This window comes from Musa acuminata, chromosome BXJ1-4 (genome assembly GCF_036884655.1).
Source record: "Musa acuminata AAA Group cultivar baxijiao chromosome BXJ1-4, Cavendish_Baxijiao_AAA, whole genome shotgun sequence".
NCBI lineage: Eukaryota > Viridiplantae > Streptophyta > Magnoliopsida > Zingiberales > Musaceae > Musa > Musa acuminata.
Window position 1 is genome coordinate 34,699,206 of NC_088330.1, and position 18,295 is coordinate 34,717,500.

General features: G+C 37.1%; 1 protein-coding gene and 1 long non-coding RNA gene across 2 annotated transcripts in view; one reads left to right on the top strand and one right to left on the bottom strand.

The window, feature by feature from the left end:
* Positions 1 to 504: 504 nt before the first annotated feature.
* On the top strand, positions 505 to 13,868 carry LOC103973650 (probable LRR receptor-like serine/threonine-protein kinase At1g53430). The gene is made up of 24 exons (XM_009388312.3): positions 505 to 880; positions 2,909 to 3,077; positions 3,170 to 3,241; positions 3,346 to 3,414; positions 3,528 to 3,599; positions 3,736 to 3,807; positions 5,449 to 5,520; positions 5,685 to 5,756; positions 5,859 to 5,930; positions 6,021 to 6,092; positions 6,202 to 6,273; positions 6,434 to 6,508; positions 6,625 to 6,690; positions 6,786 to 6,848; positions 6,929 to 6,967; positions 7,064 to 7,113; positions 7,235 to 7,599; positions 7,704 to 7,905; positions 7,984 to 8,133; positions 9,726 to 9,844; positions 9,969 to 10,179; positions 10,253 to 10,490; positions 11,706 to 11,856; positions 13,232 to 13,868. The coding sequence occupies exons 1-24, from the start codon at positions 751 to 753 to the stop codon at positions 13,586 to 13,588; spliced, it is 3,030 nt and encodes a 1,009-aa protein (XP_009386587.2). The 5' UTR covers positions 505 to 750; the 3' UTR covers positions 13,589 to 13,868.
* Positions 13,869 to 17,751: 3,883 nt separating this feature from the next.
* The window catches only part of LOC108952919 (uncharacterized), a 5,626-nt gene continuing 5,082 nt past the window's right edge, over positions 17,752 to 18,295 (bottom strand). Inside the window, exons 3-4 of the long non-coding RNA XR_010505049.1 lie at positions 18,279 to 18,295; positions 17,752 to 18,162 (exon numbers count right to left, since the gene is read on the bottom strand). The exon at positions 18,279 to 18,295 is cut by the window's right edge and continues 68 nt beyond it. This is a non-coding gene — a long non-coding RNA (uncharacterized LOC108952919). The remainder of the gene's footprint in view (positions 18,163 to 18,278) is intronic.

Below are 18,295 nucleotides of genomic sequence, written 5' to 3' on the forward strand. Positions count from 1 at the left end.
ATATTTCTATTATCAAAGTTATTATTGCTATTATTTTAGCTGAGAGATTATAAGTTTAGAAGTCCATTAATCCATTGTTGAAAGAAAACTACTTGAAGGCAAACAAGTGGCTCATTCAGTAGTATGTTTTATTTTCATTGGATTTGAATACCGGTGGAGGTTGTGGTTGATGGATCACCTTCTTCTTCACAGTGAAACATAAATGAAGTAGCACACTCTACGATAAGAGCATTTGACATGTTATCGTCAAACTTTGGCAGCGGATTGACATGACAACATTAAATACTGTTGTCTTTCAAACTGTGAGCTGTCGGCTATGCGAGGGTTGCAAGGCATTGATTTTAGAATATAATCAACTTGTGTTAATATTTTTTTGTCGGTTTTGTAGTATTTTTTTATTGTTTATCTTTAGAATATTTTTTTTCGTTTCATAGTAAATCGTTCCAAAGAAGTATTATATGCCCTCGAAAAGGACTATAATATTATATGAAGCAGAGGATACGACTGCTCACAGACAGCATGAGATAATCTTCTTCTCTCAAGCTTTGACGAAGAAGCCATGGTCAAAACTTCCAGCTAGATGTCGATTTGCTCATGCTCGATGGGGTCAATCTTTTCTCGAAGAGAGCAGTGACTATGCTATAGCAATGAATCTTCTTCCTTAGCTTCCAATAAGTAAGCAGAAGCCCCACCGCGGAGTTCCTTGTGATTTGATCCTTGTGCGGTCGGAAGACACGAAAGAAAGAGCTGATGAAAGGAGCATCATCGTCTTCACGCTGCTCCAACGCTTTCGGCCTCGTCATCATCCTCTCGCTGCTGATCGCCCTGAGCTCGCTTCGAGAGCTCGGATGCGAGGCGCAGCAGCTGGATCCGAAAGAAGGTAGTTGAGAGGACTTCCGATACTGTTGTTTCACTTCGTCTTCGTCGTTTCTGTTCTTGCGGCGCGAGGAATGGCTTCTCCTCAGTTCCAGGAGGAAGAACTAGAACTGCTTTAGCTATATATTTCAGTCATCGCTTTTGATCTTTGTCTGAATCATCTGAAGGAATTAGAATAGTTGAAGTGGTCTCACAGAACTGCTACTACGTACTGTTGTGTTGCTCCCAATACCTCTGTAGCAAATAAAGTCCATGCAGTAACAAACATATAATACTTTTATTAGCTTATTTCTCGATAGTTTGTTATAAGATCTCATTTATCTTTTTCTCTTTATTTACTCTATAATTTTCATGCAACAATTAGCTAAAGAAAATTAATAAAATAACATATATATATATATATATATATATATTAGGGGTTTTCAAAAAAATATCTTTTATTTTTTCGATGAAGGCTTCGAATTTTCTTTATTTTTTGGTTATATTAATTTCAAATTTTGACATAACCATGCAAAAAAAAGCTCATAATGTAATAAACATAGAGAATTAGAGGTTTTTTTCCTCTTTAAAAAAACCTCATATATATATATATATGTATATTCCTATTTTGGTTTTTCTTTGTTTTCATTGGCCTATTATTTTCACCGGCCGAGACGGTTTGGCGGGGATTCGCCGTCAGGGCTTTGTTAGAAGCTTCTTGGATCACTTCGATGTGCGTCAGAGAGGGCAAGAGGAGGAGATGGAACGCTTCTCTTGGCGGATCATTGTCGCAGTCAGTTGAGGTGAGCTCTGGTTACTGGGATCACAGATCCACCTTCTTGATGCACGTCGACTGGCCCTCGTCGATTTGCCGTTATTCAAGAAGCTCTCCTTTTGTTCTTTCTTTATTTTATTTTCTTCTTATCTCTTTCTTTTGTCTCTTCTGCGTTGCTTTCTACGGTCGATTGATCTCTGAACAGAGGTGGCGAGAAAAGGACGATGATTATAATAGTCAATTAGTATGATTTTTCTCTGATTTCCTATGATTTCCATTTACTATGATTTCCATTTACTACCTGGAATCCACCTTCTAATCTGCTTATCTTGTGTTACTAGCCTTATTTGCATGGTAAATTACTGGATGAACATATCTGTTTGAGGGAACCACACTGTTTCATATCATCTCCAATATATAAAAGCTTCCTTAACAACAGAGTATTCTATCAATTGAATATACAAAACTGTTTAGCATCCTGCTTTAGAACTGTTCTTGATTTGATTTCTTTATATATAACAATGTTATCAATGTTTATAATAGGAGGTGGTAGACATTTACAACTCACAATTGTATCTGCAAATTTTGTTTGGTCTTTTATATCTGAGCTTTCCTTTTTTTTATATTGATCCTTTTAATTAGCAGAACTCTGGCATTCAATCTCTACGTTATCACTAAGTTCATATCCAAATATTGATCTGGCCAATTCGTTTAATATTATGATATTTTTTCAAGGACAGCTGCATGCTTATGGTGTTTAGTTACCTCAGATATATCTGTCTTTAATTTGCATAGTTTATATCCACCGAGTTGCCATATTCTGACTCCCAGTGTTCTTTTGCTACCTTCTTGTGAGGGCCTGAAGACCTGCTTCTGTGTTGCAACATTATTGTTCTTTGTCATACTCAATCCTCCGTGCAGAAATTTTATCTTTACAGTTTCTGTCTCTCTTACACCTAAGAACATGTTGCTCCAGAAAACTTAGAGTCCAATGAGGATTTATTTGATGAATTTTTGTCTTCCTTCAAGTTTGGTTTTTATTAACTTTTCACTAACACCTCACACCTCAAGTAGCTGAGTTTTGATGATATTGGAACCCCAAATATCAAACTGCATGCACCCCTTCTGACCATGCGTTCATAATGCTCAGCTGATCCACCTAATTACAGCCAATTCTATGTGCTTCTGCCAGTACTTGCTTCTGTTTAGATATGTATTTTATATGCTATGCACATTTATGTGCACAGAAATAATACATGAAGTTATGTGATGAACCAGTTAATGCGCTGAAAGTGATTGCCTCCAAGTTGAAGAAAAAGTGGAACATTTCAGTGGATCCATGTAGTGGAACTGAAGGATGGATTGAACCCTCTTCCTTCATTTATGTTGTCAGCAATCTCACGTGCACCTGCAGCCCCACCATCAATGTTTGTCATGTCACAAGCATGTAGACCTCATTACCACTGCTTATATATATTCTTTTGATTGCCTTCCTTCTAATCAAAACTCATGTTTACACATGCAATTTGAGATTTACAGACAGCTGAAGGGTCAGAACTTAACTGGAGTCCTACCAGACGAATTTGCCAATCTTACCTCCTTACAAGTCTTGTAAGTATTAGATTGGATTATTGAATGAAGTGATTGAACACCAGAGTCCTTATATTAGCTATAGAACGACATGTCTTGATCAATCGTTGATTGCTTGTTAATAGAGATTTGGCACGCAACTATTTAAACGGATCCATTCCAGTTGCATGGGCTTCTCTTCCCCTGACTACCTTGTGAGTTTGTTCTTTGCTTTGTTTCTCTTGTATTTCCCCATAGGACATAATGTTTGACAAATAAAAAAATTAAACAATGCAGAAAACACAGCATGAATAACTTTTTTTTGCAGGTCACTTTTAGGAAATCGCATATCAGGGAAGATTCCAGACGAGATAGGGAAAATCATTACCCTTGAAGAACTGTACACACAATCTCTCTCTCTCTCTCTCTCTCTCTCTCTCTTGCTGTGTCCTACACACACACGCTCACACTCTTACTCTCTCCCTATCTCTCTTTATCTCACCGTCTTGGTCTTCCTGGAATATTTTGTCATGTAGTACACTGGATTGCAATCAGCTAGAAGGTCTGATACCTGCATCCATTGGTAACCTCATCAACTTAAATTACCTGTAAGATCCTTCCTCTCAAACTCTATTACTTTTATCAAACTAAGAATAAATGTTCTTAGGAGCACTGACTGTGCTCTTAGGTGCAAATATCTGAGGACTTCAGCCACTTGAGTCTTTGCAAATGGATATTAAAACAAAAATTGTTCAGAATTGTTGAGGAGAAATGAGTTCTTTTGTTCCAGGAAAAAAGGGTGTAATATCTTGTAATTGCATCTCATATGCGTTATTTTATCTTTCAGCAATCTGAGTATAAATACTCTGATTGAATCAAAAAAAGAAAAATGCAGGAATTAACTGGTTCAAGCCTCGTGTTTATTTTTGCTTCTAGATGCAAGTAACCTTTAAAATATTTTCAGATGCGGTATTTATGGATGCTACTATGGAATTCAAGAAATTGCATCACACATGTATCATCTTTCCTGTGCAGTTAATGATGCAGCCACAGACAACCTCTACATACAGACTTTGTATAACACACGATAAGGGGCTATACATAATTCAATTTTTCTGTAGTATCTTCTTTGAGTTTTGATTGTGACATGGTAAATCCTTGTAGGTTAATACTTAACTGGAAGGCAAAGTTTTAAGTCTTCCAAACTCCTCAAGTTTTCAGTCCTCCTCTCCTTCTCCCCCTCTCCTCCTCCACCCACACCCTGCTCCCTTCTTGGTACCAAAGTATGTGCCAGCATACTGACATGAGTCCAGTACCTGAAATTGAGTCCTTTGATGTGGTTGTTGACGTGAAAGTAGTGTTAAATAGTGCTACCATGATGGCAGTTGAGCATAATTGGCATCACCATAGTAATACTGTAAATTATATGAAGCCTCAAATTCGGCAAACTAGGATCAGAAATTGACATCATATTATGGCTCATGAAATCTATGCTGGAAGAAAGGCTAAGATCATAAATAACCACCTAACTCAATTTTGGCTGAGCTCTCTCTGTCTCCTCTAGGTCATCAATTGTCTTCCCCTTGTCCTTGTCTTTGTTCTTAGAGACTAATTTGGTGGATGATTTGGTCTGATGGTCATCCTCTTGATGGTATGAAGAAATTATCACTCTTCAGTTCATGTTCTATCTCTCTGTGTATCTGGTATTAAGATGTTAGCAATGAGCGACATTTCCTCTTGCCACACTAAAGGGATGGCTGAGAGCCTAAGAGCCTGAGATTGCTGCTCAAGGACTGTCTTCCTATTCCCTCTGCCGATAGTGCAGATAAGATGGTCTAGGTAGCCCATCTAATAATTGTCAGTCCGTACTAATTTTGAAAACTATGCTTAGGATTTGAAGGATGGTTAATGTTTCTCCATTGCACGAAAAAAAAAGAACAGCTGGAATGCTTGGAGTCATGGAGATACTGCAACTTTTTTTAAGCCTTTTAAGGAGTTATTAGAAATGTTGGGAAGTTGAATGTTAAGCATCATCTGAACCTCTTACAAAATCTGATATCTCAGGTAACAGGGGCATAGTTCTTGAAGAAACCTTGGATAATTTATGCTTCATGAATTCTAAAACTAATCAATTAGTAAAAGTTTATATGGTTTGTTCTTTCTTTTTTTCAGTTAAAATTGTTGCTGACTTCATTTTTGAATGGCTATATTATTTCTTTATTAACTTTCCTTTTACTTTCTCTGAACAGTCGTCTCTCTGCAAACAACCTGAATGGGGAGTTGCCAGATTCACTTGGCAAACTAACGAACCTAAAAGAATTGTGGGTGATATAACTTTTCGACCAGTCATTTAGTTAATCATCTATGGTCACTATGAAGCTATCTAATGACTTAGAACTTCCATTTGCACAAAGCTACATGACTGCCTTTTACGATAAATGGAACTTCAGTTGATATATGCTTAAGATGTTCAGCCTGATTACAGCATAATCGATGGGAATCCAATCTCTGGCAAGATTCCAAGCTTCATTGGTAACTGGACAAAGCTCCAAAGACTGTGAGGATCAGTACTCCTTTTTTTCTTCTTTTCTTTAAGCAGAATTTCTATCAATCTCAGGCCCTAATTAATCTCTTGAATTTGTAAATTATTTGCTTTCAGAGACATGCAAGGAACATTGATGGAGGGGCCTTTTCCTCCCACCATCTCAAATTTGACTTCTATTCAACAGTTGTAAGAGCCATTTCAATGCTTAAAATTCCTGTCAGTTTAAACATATTCTGTTTTTCATTTGTAATTTATCTATCTAGTTTGGTTATTTAGGAGGGTATCTGATCTGAAAGGTGGTCTTGGGACTTTTCCAGCACTACAAAATATGAACAAAATGGAAAGACTGTAAGTATCTTGGTCACACAGATTGCACCTGGCACAACAGAGGCATGAATCTTTTCTTTTTCTCTTGCTCCTTGTGCACAATTATTGGCAAGTGTTGGAATTGGTGCAGGGTTCTCCGGAACTTATCTCTATCTGGTGAACTTCCTGATTTTATCGCAGAGATGCCTACTATTAAAACCTTGTAAGTTTTTAGGTTTGTCGAGTTATCGACCTGTAGCTTTACTTTGTCAACCTTGTTTATCATGCGGACAAATAAAACAGATGCATTTACTGTTTTTGTTGTTTCCTATTTTTTGGGATGAGAGCCTATTCAAAGACTTAATATTGTAATTTGCTTACAGAGATGTGAGCTTTAACAACTTGAGCGGTCCAATTCCAAGCAGCTACGATATATTGAGGAGATCAATAAATTACATGTGATTGTGACCATTTTACCTAATCATTTCTTTATATTATTGTGAGCCATAGTAGTAGCTTTTTTACGTTGTTGCAGCTAAACTACATGCCTTTATGTCCTTGTTTCACCATACAGGTACCTTACAAGTAATATGCTTAATGGAACAATACCAGACTGGATCTTGGGAAGCGATAAGAACCTGTATGAGATGCTTTCTAGGGGTTCTTAATATGTTCCTGTCTTAGTTCTCATCACTTTTACAGTCAATGTCTATCAACTTACAAGATTAATAGCAGGGACCTTTCTTATAACACTTTCACAGGATCACCTATACCATCCGATTGTCAACACGGCAACCTGTAAGTAGTCAATATCCTGATACCAACAAAAGTAACTTGTACTTCATTTCTTCAACAGTAGTTGATTGTTTTTCTTGCAGGAATCTGGTTTCCAGTTATTCATCCACACATAATAACTCGTGAGCTGCTTCCTTCTTGCATTATCTTACTGAATTGCTACATATTCCTCAAGTGACTAAAAAGATCATACTGTCTTGCTGCTTTTCCTTTTATAGGGTCAAGTCATGTTTAAGGCGAAATCTCCCATGTTCTGAAAAGGCGAGAAGTTAGTACCCTTTGGTGCTGAAAGGATTCTTTGGATTGCCTGGAATGTTAAAAGAATATATTTCACCAACGGTTATATAAGAAATCAATCTTTAAGAAATTTATTTTCATGAATTTTGCAGATTGCAACTTGTTTATAAATTGTGGAGGTGAGAAGGCATTTGTTGATGGCAATGAATTTGAAGAAGATATAAATCAGTTCGGACCTGCACAATATGCCTCTACTGAGAAATGGGCATACAGCTCCACGGGTGACTTTGTGGACAATCGTGATGAAAAATATATTGCTAAAAGTGCATCATTATTGAACATGACCAATTCAGAGTTGTACAAGACAGCTCGGCTCAGTCCTCTCTCCCTTAAATACTATGGCCTCTGCTTACAAGAGGGTAACTATACAGTGAAGCTCCACTTTGCTGAAATAATGTTTACTGATGACCAAAATTATTCAAGCTTAGGACAACGAATATTTGATGTATCAATACAGGTGATGGATTGTTGTCTTATCATCATCCCTCTATATTATTTTTTTCTTTTTTTTATCAGAGATACATAATTATTCTTTTATGATATCTTCTTAAATATATGCAGGGAAATAAGGTTTTGAGAGACTATAATATTGCAAACGAAGCTAATGGAACTGGAAAGGAAAAAATTGAGGTCTTCAGTGATACTTATGTAGATGCAGATGGCACTTTGGAAATTCACTTCCAGTGGGCTGGGAAAGGGACACATTCCATACCACGTAGAAGTGTTTATGGACCTCTTATATCAGCCATTTCTGTCACCCCAAGTATGTCTCTTGACTCGTGTCCTCTGTTTTCTTTTGAAGCTGCTTGCTTATGGTTACATCTTATCATTATTTTTGTAGATTTCTCACTCGATCGGTGTACTGAAGCTTCTCGACAAAAATTATCTACTGGGGCTATTTTGGGAATTGTTTCTGCTGCTTGTGTTGTAATAGTGTTGATCATATTCCTAATTTTGTCTCGCTCAAGAAGAAAGAACCCAGATCATAATGGTAATACAGCTATCTGTGTGTTTATTATGAAGGCCTTTTCTTTTTTATGTTCTTGATTGAGAGTATGTCTCTGGATCTTAGAAGCTTTTATGTTGTATTAGTTAAGTGAACTAGTTCTTATATCATCCCGTCATGTGATAGAAAATAACTCATGCACTCAGTGGAAGTACATTGAGTAACCAAAATGTGAACTCAGCAAGATAATATGTTTGACAACAAGGTTTATCTTGTTTTGGTTGGATGGTATAATGATGATTAAAAAATTAAAACCTAATTGCTATAGGTTTGCTTTCTGATGAAACCCTGAATGGTGAGTGAAGCCTACTTATCATGGGACTAATTTTAGGATCAAATTGCAAATATCTTAAGATTGAAGTAGTTTGATGGCTAATATAAATGATAGTTCTAAATAGGTTATTTTGAACTCGAATGTAGGAAGCCCCACATGCATCATGATTGAATTGTAGCTGCCACAATTTTTCTCCAGAATATGATTTGCTTTGGTTCTCAGCAATGCTTATTTTTAGTTTTTAGTGTTAGTCATCCAAAATGAGTTTCTTGAATGACTTCTTTTTCTATAAATTATGTAATTTTGCTTAGGTATGGCAAGCGAGTTCCGTAAATTTTGCTAGTAAAATATTTGAAGATCTTAGAAAGAATGCAATGATTTTAACCAAACGAAGTGGATGCTGTCTTCTCAAGGTTATATTTGGATTGCTAGTTCAGTGGTCAACTCTTGTGTTTTGTTATAATCTTTGTTGGGGAAAAGTGGTATCTCCCAGTAGACTAGATGTTGCTCCACAAGGAGAATGTTTACTTGCATAATCAATTCTTCCTGAAAGTTTATCAACCATGGAGTTAGCCTAAACTTGATGAATCACATAAATTTTACAAGAGATTAATTTCCTTAGTGCTCGAGCGTTGCATTTTTTTGGTGATGACAAGACTGAGACATACACCAACCATCTCATAAGCTTTCCTCTTTCTTCAGCACATTGACAGTGGTTTCCTGATATAACCCTACTTCTAGCTTTGCCCTTTGTTTTCCCTTCATCCTGTGTCTTATTTGAAGCAACCTTGTCTACCCTTGAAATATCATGGCCCTATGCTCACATGCGGCTCTGATGATGCTTCATCAAAAGTATGATAATTCCTCTCAAAGTCTAATTTCACCATTATGCATTTAGTCATGTTTCCGTTAACATGGTAACAGCTTGCACACATAAAAATGCCTGCTAACAAGCAATCAAGCTGTCAGGCTGTTAAGGGCATCTAAGCGGTTGGTCAATCTGTTAGCTCCAACCAACAATTCAGGCTGACAGGCTATCAAAATTGTAAACCATTTAGCCATCTGAGTGGTCAATCTGTTAGCCATTAAATGAGATGAGACCTGTCTGTTTATCAAATTAATTTACTGAAAATAATGATCTAATTGGATACTTGGAGATTAGTTTGGCTTTTCAGCAACAGATCTGAAAAAGGATATGAATGGGCTGCAACGGTTGCAGTCAAAGTGGAAACAAGGCCATTTATCTGTTGCTTCTTGCTATAGCATTGGCATAATTCTGGTGTTAAATTGCCTGTGAATGCAGAGCTTAGACGCCTAGAGTTGGTTACTGGATACTTCAGTTATAAGCAAATCAAAACTGCCACCAAAAACTTCGACATTGCAAACAAGATAGGCGAAGGAGGGTTTGGTCCTGTTTACAAGGTACAGATACATATTGTTAAATGCCACTTGACTTTTATTCTTGTTGGTTAATGTATTATCAACAGCAACTGTATAATTTTCTCTCATAATAGAACTTTGATATGTAATGCAACTCAATTTCTAGGGTGTGCTGCCAGATGGTACACTAATTGCTGTTAAACAGCTCTCTTCTAAGTCAAAGCAAGGGAATCGTGAATTCGTCAATGAGATAGGCATGATATCTGCATTACAGCACCCAAATCTTGTAAAACTCTATGGATGTTGTATTGAAGGAAATCAACTATTGCTAATATATGAGTACATGGAAAACAACAGTCTTGCCAACGCTCTGTTTGGTAAGGTTTTAGAAACACTGTCATGTGACTTGCTGTTTATATTTCTGTGGTTTTAGAACCTGTTTACTAACAGGTTCTGAACAAAATCGGCCGAGACTTGATTGGAAGACAAGGTGCAACATTTGCCTGGGTGTGGCAACAGGCTTGGCATATCTCCATGAGGAATCAAGGTTAAAGATTGTTCACAGAGACATCAAAGCAACCAATATTCTGCTTGATAAAAATTTTAATGCAAAAATATCAGACTTTGGCTTGGCTAAGCTTGACGAAGAAGAGAATACACATATCAGCACCAGAATAGCAGGAACAAGGTGAGTGCATTGTGTTAAGGAACTATATTTTATATGCACAATCTCTGGAAGTTACTGGCCATTCAATTAGACACAGGATCAACCATCTAGACTACTAAATCTGGAGGGTAACATCATGAAATAACTTATGACCTCTATAAGGTAGGATGTGTTTGTATTTTGAGCAAGTGCTAAGCCTTGATTAGAACATAGAAAAATCACTTGCTTAATTAATGCATTATTAAAATCTTTGGGCTTTATTGTACCATTGTTACCAACAGCACTAACTAGGACTATCACTAGATTGCCAGGGCATTTTAACGATTTTACAATACTGTGAGTCTATGACTATCTGGAAGAAAAAAAATCTTCCTGGACGTAGTTGCTGTCAATGTCTTCTGAGTGATTTTTGGTGCTGTTCATTCTTGCTGTCTTTCTATCTTTTTATCAGGGAGGAAAAAGTTATTACATGCATAGCTTGTTCGAGTGAGATGGATAATAGATGATGGTATTTTGCATTTCTAGGAGATCCATTTTGACCTCCCTTCTCTGTGAAACACATTTATTTTCCACACGTGGTTATCTTTTTTGTTGACTAATCTCCACCTTTTTCTCTCTTAGAAGAGGAAGCATGCAGATGCAAAATTTTGAGCATGAGTCGGTCACACACCCTTCCACGTGATAAAGTATAATCTGACCACCATAAAAAAAGATATGTGGACATTATGCATGTGCTAACTCTCAATACTAGCATTGAAGACTGAAAGTGTTACAAAGTAAAGGAATGCATTATATTAAATAGAAATGTAGTAGAAAAGATCTTCCAATTATTATCTTATTACTAATTCATCTTTTTCCATAGACATATTTTAGAGTTATCATTTGTTCCCCACAAGAAGATAATTACCGAGAAATGTTTCTCATAAGATATCATACCCAAATAGTTAGTAAATTGTATAAAAACTTGATAAGGGTTATACTCATGTTGGTTTATATTTTGAACATCTTCTGAAAGTTCTGTTTCTCTTAAATGACAATTTACAATTTCTGACAATGTATATTCTTAAGATATCAAATATTGATGCAACTTGAAAGCTATATTTTTGAAGTTTTTGCAAGTAAATCCAGTTGATTACATATTCTATCATTCTCTCCCACAACCAGCAAAAAAATTTTTATATAGTTTCAGTACATGTTTATTGTGATAAGCAGTGTATGGCAATTGGCTTCATACAGGGGATACATGGCTCCTGAATATGCATTGAGGGGTTACTTGACGGACAAAGCAGATGTGTATAGTTTTGGTGTGGTCTTGTTAGAAATTGTTAGTGGAATCTGCAACACAAATTATTGGCAAAAGAAAGACCTCATGTTTCTTCTTGACTGGGTAAGTATTGTCTACTAATTGAGGAACTTTTGTTGATGTATCCAGTAGCAAAGTAATTAACCACTGAACCATCCCTCAGGTAATGATCTTGAAGGTACTTTTTCCTTGGTTCATGTCATTCATCCAATTGATGTTAAGAAATTTCATGTTGATCCTTATACCCCTGTTTAAACTACCATAAAATTTCTTTTGACTAATCATTCTTATTGTTAAACTAGCACCATGAAAATGAAAATATTTGTCAGATAATTGAGTATTTTGGCCTCTCAGAGATTTTCTCTTTTCCAGTATTTTGGCCTCACAAATATTTGTCAGCTACATGTATTTCTCTTTTCCATAAGCATCTTCCTAACTTGATTGGCTCCTTTGGATGCAAAAGAAATAAATAATAATAATCTATTGTAAAAAACAATTAATGTAAAAGAAAAAAAATAAAGATTATTAGTTGGTTGGTCGAGGGAGAAAATATATTCTCACATGGCCACACAGTATATTATTTTCATAATTACTCTCTTTATGTGGACAAAAGAATTTAGGCACAAAATTTTCTCCTTTTTCTCTTTTGCGTTTTTGTTTGACATACCAAACATTAGAAAAGAAGATTTGCTTCACCATTTTTTTTTCCTTCATTTTTGTGGGGTTTGAACCTGTTCAATTTCCTTGTACCGCTTTTGTTTAACTGCCATGAGTCCCTGCTGCAGATAATTCATGTCAGTCAACTCGCACCATGAAAATCAAACACTATTTGAAATATGTGGATTTCCTTTTTCTGGTCTTACCTAGTCCTTCTCAACCATCTGGCTGTTCACCATCCACATACATCCCTCTTTTCCATCAGCATCTCCTATAAGCCTCCATTTTAATTATAATGTCACATACAAGTTGAAATGCCATCCAAATATTCCCATGGTCGCCGGCATTTGGTTGCCGAACAACAATTTTAGAGATGATTAGAACATCTCTTAGAGAGAGATTTTTGCTGAATATGATCAGAAATCAAATTCAACTTATGCAGTCAATACTACGCTGTTTTTGTTTGATAATGCATTGGAGGGTCTATATCATGCAAAGGTGAAACACAGAAGAAAATGTCATGTTCCTTCACCTTTGTAATTGAGATGTACTGGTATGACATGTCCCAATAATTTTTCTGGCTCGGCCTGTGCCAGACCGAGTGAACCAAATTGCTCATCCTCGTAACTTTCTTTCTGAAAGCTCATGAAATAATTTCTTGCGATCACATCAAAATACTCTCTTTAGCTTATCTTAATGTGCTCTTTTCGTATATCTAGTATTATTTAGGCAGTTTCCTTTGCTGTATCAGATGTGAATGCAGTAAGCTTATTTATTACATCTTTACATGGGAGGGCTGCAGGCTTATGTTCTCCAGGAGCAAGGAAACCTGCTTGAGCTTGTTGACCCAGTCCTGGGTTCAGAGTACTCCAAGGAAGAGGCATTGCGGATTTTGAACTTGGCTCTTGCATGCACCAATCCATCGCCAACTCGAAGACCCATGATGTCCAATGTGGTGAGCATACTTGACGGCAGAACAGCAATGGATTTCCCAGCCATGGAACAGTCAGCCTCCAGTAGCCTGGATCTGAGATTGCGGGTGCCAGAGAACATCCCTTCCGATGGACAATCATCGATGGAAATCTTGATGGCCGAAGAGATTTCTAAAGAAGAGAGCAGTTTGCTCTCATCGGCAACCATGCCTCGTGTTACCACATAAGTCAGACTCCAAGCAGGAGCAATTGTTTCATGGATCAGACTTGCCATGGACCATTTCATTGTCTTGGGTCACTATCATTCGCAAATGCTATGTTGTTGTATGATGGGATGTTAACAGTAGACACTCAAAGGTGTTTAGAATTTAGAACTGTTTTAAGTCATCCAAATTTTGTTCGATACGCATAAACTGTGCTTCTGGATGATATTTTCAACATCTGAACTGTTCTTCCACAAGCTTCCTTGTAGATGATATAGAGAAAACAGCGTGTTCACCTTTCTAACGGTTTCTCTATCCCGGTTTCCTAAGTAGACTACTGCACAAGGTTAAAAATCCAGGTCCTGAGTTTGCTTAGTATCCATGTTTTCTTGGTAGGCTGCATGAGGTTAAAGCGTAGAGCCTGTTTTGCTCGAGGAATGCTAACACCCAAGCTACACCTACTCACAAAGATCAACATAGCCCACTACAGATATTTATAGAGAAAAAAATAAATTAGGAGGACAAACATATGAATAATTTATCACCACCATGTACAAAAAGATTTTTTTTAAAAATCATAGGCTATACGAAAGTTTATCATAAACGAACTAAAATGAAAAGGTCTTCGATATTCATCTACAAAGATAAATTTATAAACATGATATTTGATGTAATCCTCATGTATATTTGTGTCTTTCGATTTTGTTCATGTTTTGCACATGTTATATGTAGTTATAGGTAAAACTATCTAGAAACAAGCCATCTAAACAGTTATTTTAGAGGTTTTTTAGCTTCATAGAGTGGTGTTGAGTTTCAACTAACATAATACCCAGGAGCTACCCAAATGACATATGATTGGATGAGCCTTTGGGGTAGTGTTTATGACTAATTCGTTGCCTTATTCTATAGTAGTGTCAGATGGATACTTATGGAGACTTTTAATCGTGACGGACCATCTTGAACCTTTTCTCATGCAATTGTTCTGAAGTTTGTGTTTGTAATTTGTATTATCTAATCAAATGTTTACTGAAATAATTGCTTATAGATCCTGAGTTAAACTATTTGTCTAACATGTCTTCTCTTTTGAAAGTCATCGAGGAACAATAAGAGGTTTCGAGGAGGTTGACCTTTTGCGAATGAACACATAAAGATACTGCACGACTTAGGCAAAATCAGCTAAGTTCATAATAGATAGTATTAGACCGGGATAAGTACACTTAAAATCACTTAGCATGCAAACGTGAGAGACCTAGCAGAGCTGCATTGAGAGTAGCCAACACATGCGACTGTTCGTGGGAAACAAGCATAGAGACGCAGGGGAAGGAGTTTCTTAGAAGAGTGAGCATTCTAAATTTTTCATTAAGAAGAATGGCCAATCTTTCGTGTAAGAGGCACCACAAGGACAAGCGAGCTAGAAAGAATGGGTCGTACATAAAGGTTGGGATGATTGAGTTTAAGATATAACTCGATGTTGGCAACCAAACTTGATAATGCTCAAGGCAAACAAGGCGTTTGGAAAACGATGAGACTATAAAGGGTGAAATGGGTTGCTCAGCAAATGAAAGAGTTGTGCAAAGCTCACAAAAAGGTAAGGGGAATTGCTAACTCAAAAAATTCAATGCTCATACAAGGGCTTATATGTAAACGATTGATTGTCTGTTACCATCCCAATGCGATTAAAACTCGATGACATGGAGCATTGAAACTTTCTCTTTGACATCGGAAAGATATGTCCATATGAGGCTAAAGTGTGCACTAAGTTCAACATATTACTAGGCCTTAAGAGGCACAGTAAGCATTGGCGAAGAGTTGTAATCTAGCAAGTGCATTTATGGGGCGAAATAATGTATAGTTTATTCAACAAGGTGGAGTAGTCCAAGGGGATGATTGTTTCCAAAACTTTCGGAGGGAAGAATGTGAAGAGAAAAATTACCCCAACGAGACAGATATCTAAGAGGGATATATTAAGGAGGGGTATCTTAAGACAACACCATAAAGCTCAACAAACCAAGTGAGCGACGAGGAGTCATTGAATGATCTCACATGAGGTAATGCATTGCTGGATGTATTGCGAGATTAAGTTGAGGAGCGACCCAAAGCAATACCAAACTAAGGCACACTTAGAGTCAATATAAAGATCGAACTCAACGGAGGGCTAACTTGTGGAATGGTGGGCACAAGGGCCACCATTAACTTAATGCAAATCGTGGAGTGAAACAACTTGGGTGGAACTTACTGAAATGCCCAAGCCACATGAAAAGAGTTGACATAGAAGATAGAACATGGAGCGGAGGCATGAAGCTTTCATTAGACAACGATACTGACATGAACTCATGCAAAGGTAAGAGTAGGATCATGTCATTCTATAGGTCCCTCATTCTAATAGAGCAGACTCAATCTGTATAGTGCTAAAGTCAAATGGAACTTCAAGACATATGCACATTATCTTGACAAAGCATTTGACAAATGAACTAAAGCGACTCAAATTAAGGAGGCTAAATTAGAGTCAGAAGGCCTTGACACGAGGCAAGAGGACATAGAGACGGGTACTCTTGAAGAATATGTTGTAGTGCTACCATTCGAGTTGCCGTAAAGGAAGTAGTGCACAACGGAGATTATGTTAGGAGGTAGAGGCCCAAGATTTAGACAACAACGCACCAATTTCAATGAAGTCAACGGACTTCAAGAGCTATTAAGCAATAGACTGTCCTAGAGCTATTCTTCATCCGAGTGTGCTTCGAGAGCGAGTGGACAAAAGTCAATTTCCAAATGAGCAAACACAATTAGATATGATGGAGGCCCTATGATATGTTGGCAGAGGCCACTCATTGAGAGATCGCAGTCCGAGTTCATCTCACAAAGATCATAACACAGTGGAGATGTCACTGAGGCAATATGGTGCAGCAGATTATGGTAGAATAGTTTGAGACAATACGATACATGTGAGAGATGTCATACGAGAGACTTGATTATACAGAGGTATGATTGGGAGCTATTAGGAACTCCACTTCAGTGAACAACATGACGACAAGAAAAACTATAGATTCAAATAGTAAATGTTATGGTACCGCAGAGATTGATCTTCTGTTCGTGCATCAAATTTTATCTCGGATGAAAGCCTTGGTTGTCAGCATATAAGGATTGTATACCGCCGAGGGAGAATTCCGAATGTAAGTACCAGTGAGTCCCATAAGAGGGACTTGATCATATAGAGGTATGATCAGAGCGATTGGAGAATTAGATTGCTCTAGAGCTCATATTCGCTTAAAGGAGCCCGACAAGTCAAAGGATAAGTCCAAATAAAAAAATATTACTCCCAACAATACAAAGGAAAATAAAATCAACAGGAGCCCTACAACATGATGGCAAAAGCTATGCATGGGAGTTGCAATCTATTTTTCTATCAACCAAGAGGAACTGCTCAAAGAATATAGAGGTGTTGAAGTAAGTGGTCGAAAGGGGCAAGGAAGCGACAACGAGTCTAAAAAGACTCTCAACTATCCAAAACCAAGCGTCAGTTAGAATGGAGGTAAACTCAAAGGAGTACTATAATGCCACGAGGCAGATGTAAGACGACGAATAGTAGGGCGATGGGCATAATAGCACCATGGTATCTTAGAGACGAGACTTCCATAATTACTTTTATGGAAGAAGAGCGCTTGGTTGTAAAAATGACCGAAGGACAAAGACCAAGAACAAACCAACGAAATAAATTATACGTGATGCTATACATTTTCTACTCAAAAGAGTAGGTGGTATATATATGTATCACAACAAACCAACTTAAACCCCATGTCCCACGTTCATTTAAGCTAATATTATGTTTTACAAGCGACTAACATATCAAACAGAATCAACTAAATCAACAGAATGAGATATCCAACTAAATCAACAGAATGAGATTCGTCGAGAATAACCCTTTGTAAACGAACATACAAGAATACTATACGAATTAGATAAAATCAACTAAATCCATGATAACTTTGTCGAACAGAATAAAAAAATTATACACCTCTCAAACATATCCAAGAGCCAAACGAATCTGATTGTCCAAGTTACTAAGACAGCCAAATGCCACAACCAACCTATAACACACCAAAACATAATTGTTTTAACTATCTTTGGCGCAACATTGATTTAACTTACCATATTTCTGAGTTTTAGTTTTACGAAATAGAAACAGAATATAAAAACAATGTCAAAAGCAAAATTAGTGTCGACAATGCACACCCTGTGAATATTACATATGAGAAAAACTTGAAAACATTAAAAAAACACACACAAAAAAAAAAAGAAAGAGAGAGAGAGTCAAAGACCATAGCACACCATGAAATTCTCCCACGATTGCCTATCACATTATGCCTAGGAGTCACTGTTTCTGATCTCAGCTAAGGCAGCATGGTTTGTTTGTCATGCTTCAGTCCCTCTAACCGCACACCTTAATCACACACACCCAACCAGGTAATCAGATGGCCTCGAATGCCAGTTCCTTGCTTCAGGTCAAGGCTTCGAATCATCATCACGATGCTTTATGTGCCTGTTGCTCTTTCATTTCATGTGACGGTCTTCTCAGGTGAGGTATAATGCATCAAGTGGCACTGCAAATTAAAAAGAAAAACAAAAGACATCACATAAATAAAGTATTTCTCAATTATAATACTAAATCAGAAGGTTGGGATGAACACTGCATGTTAATTCCTTCTTTAACATATACCATTTTGATGCAACATC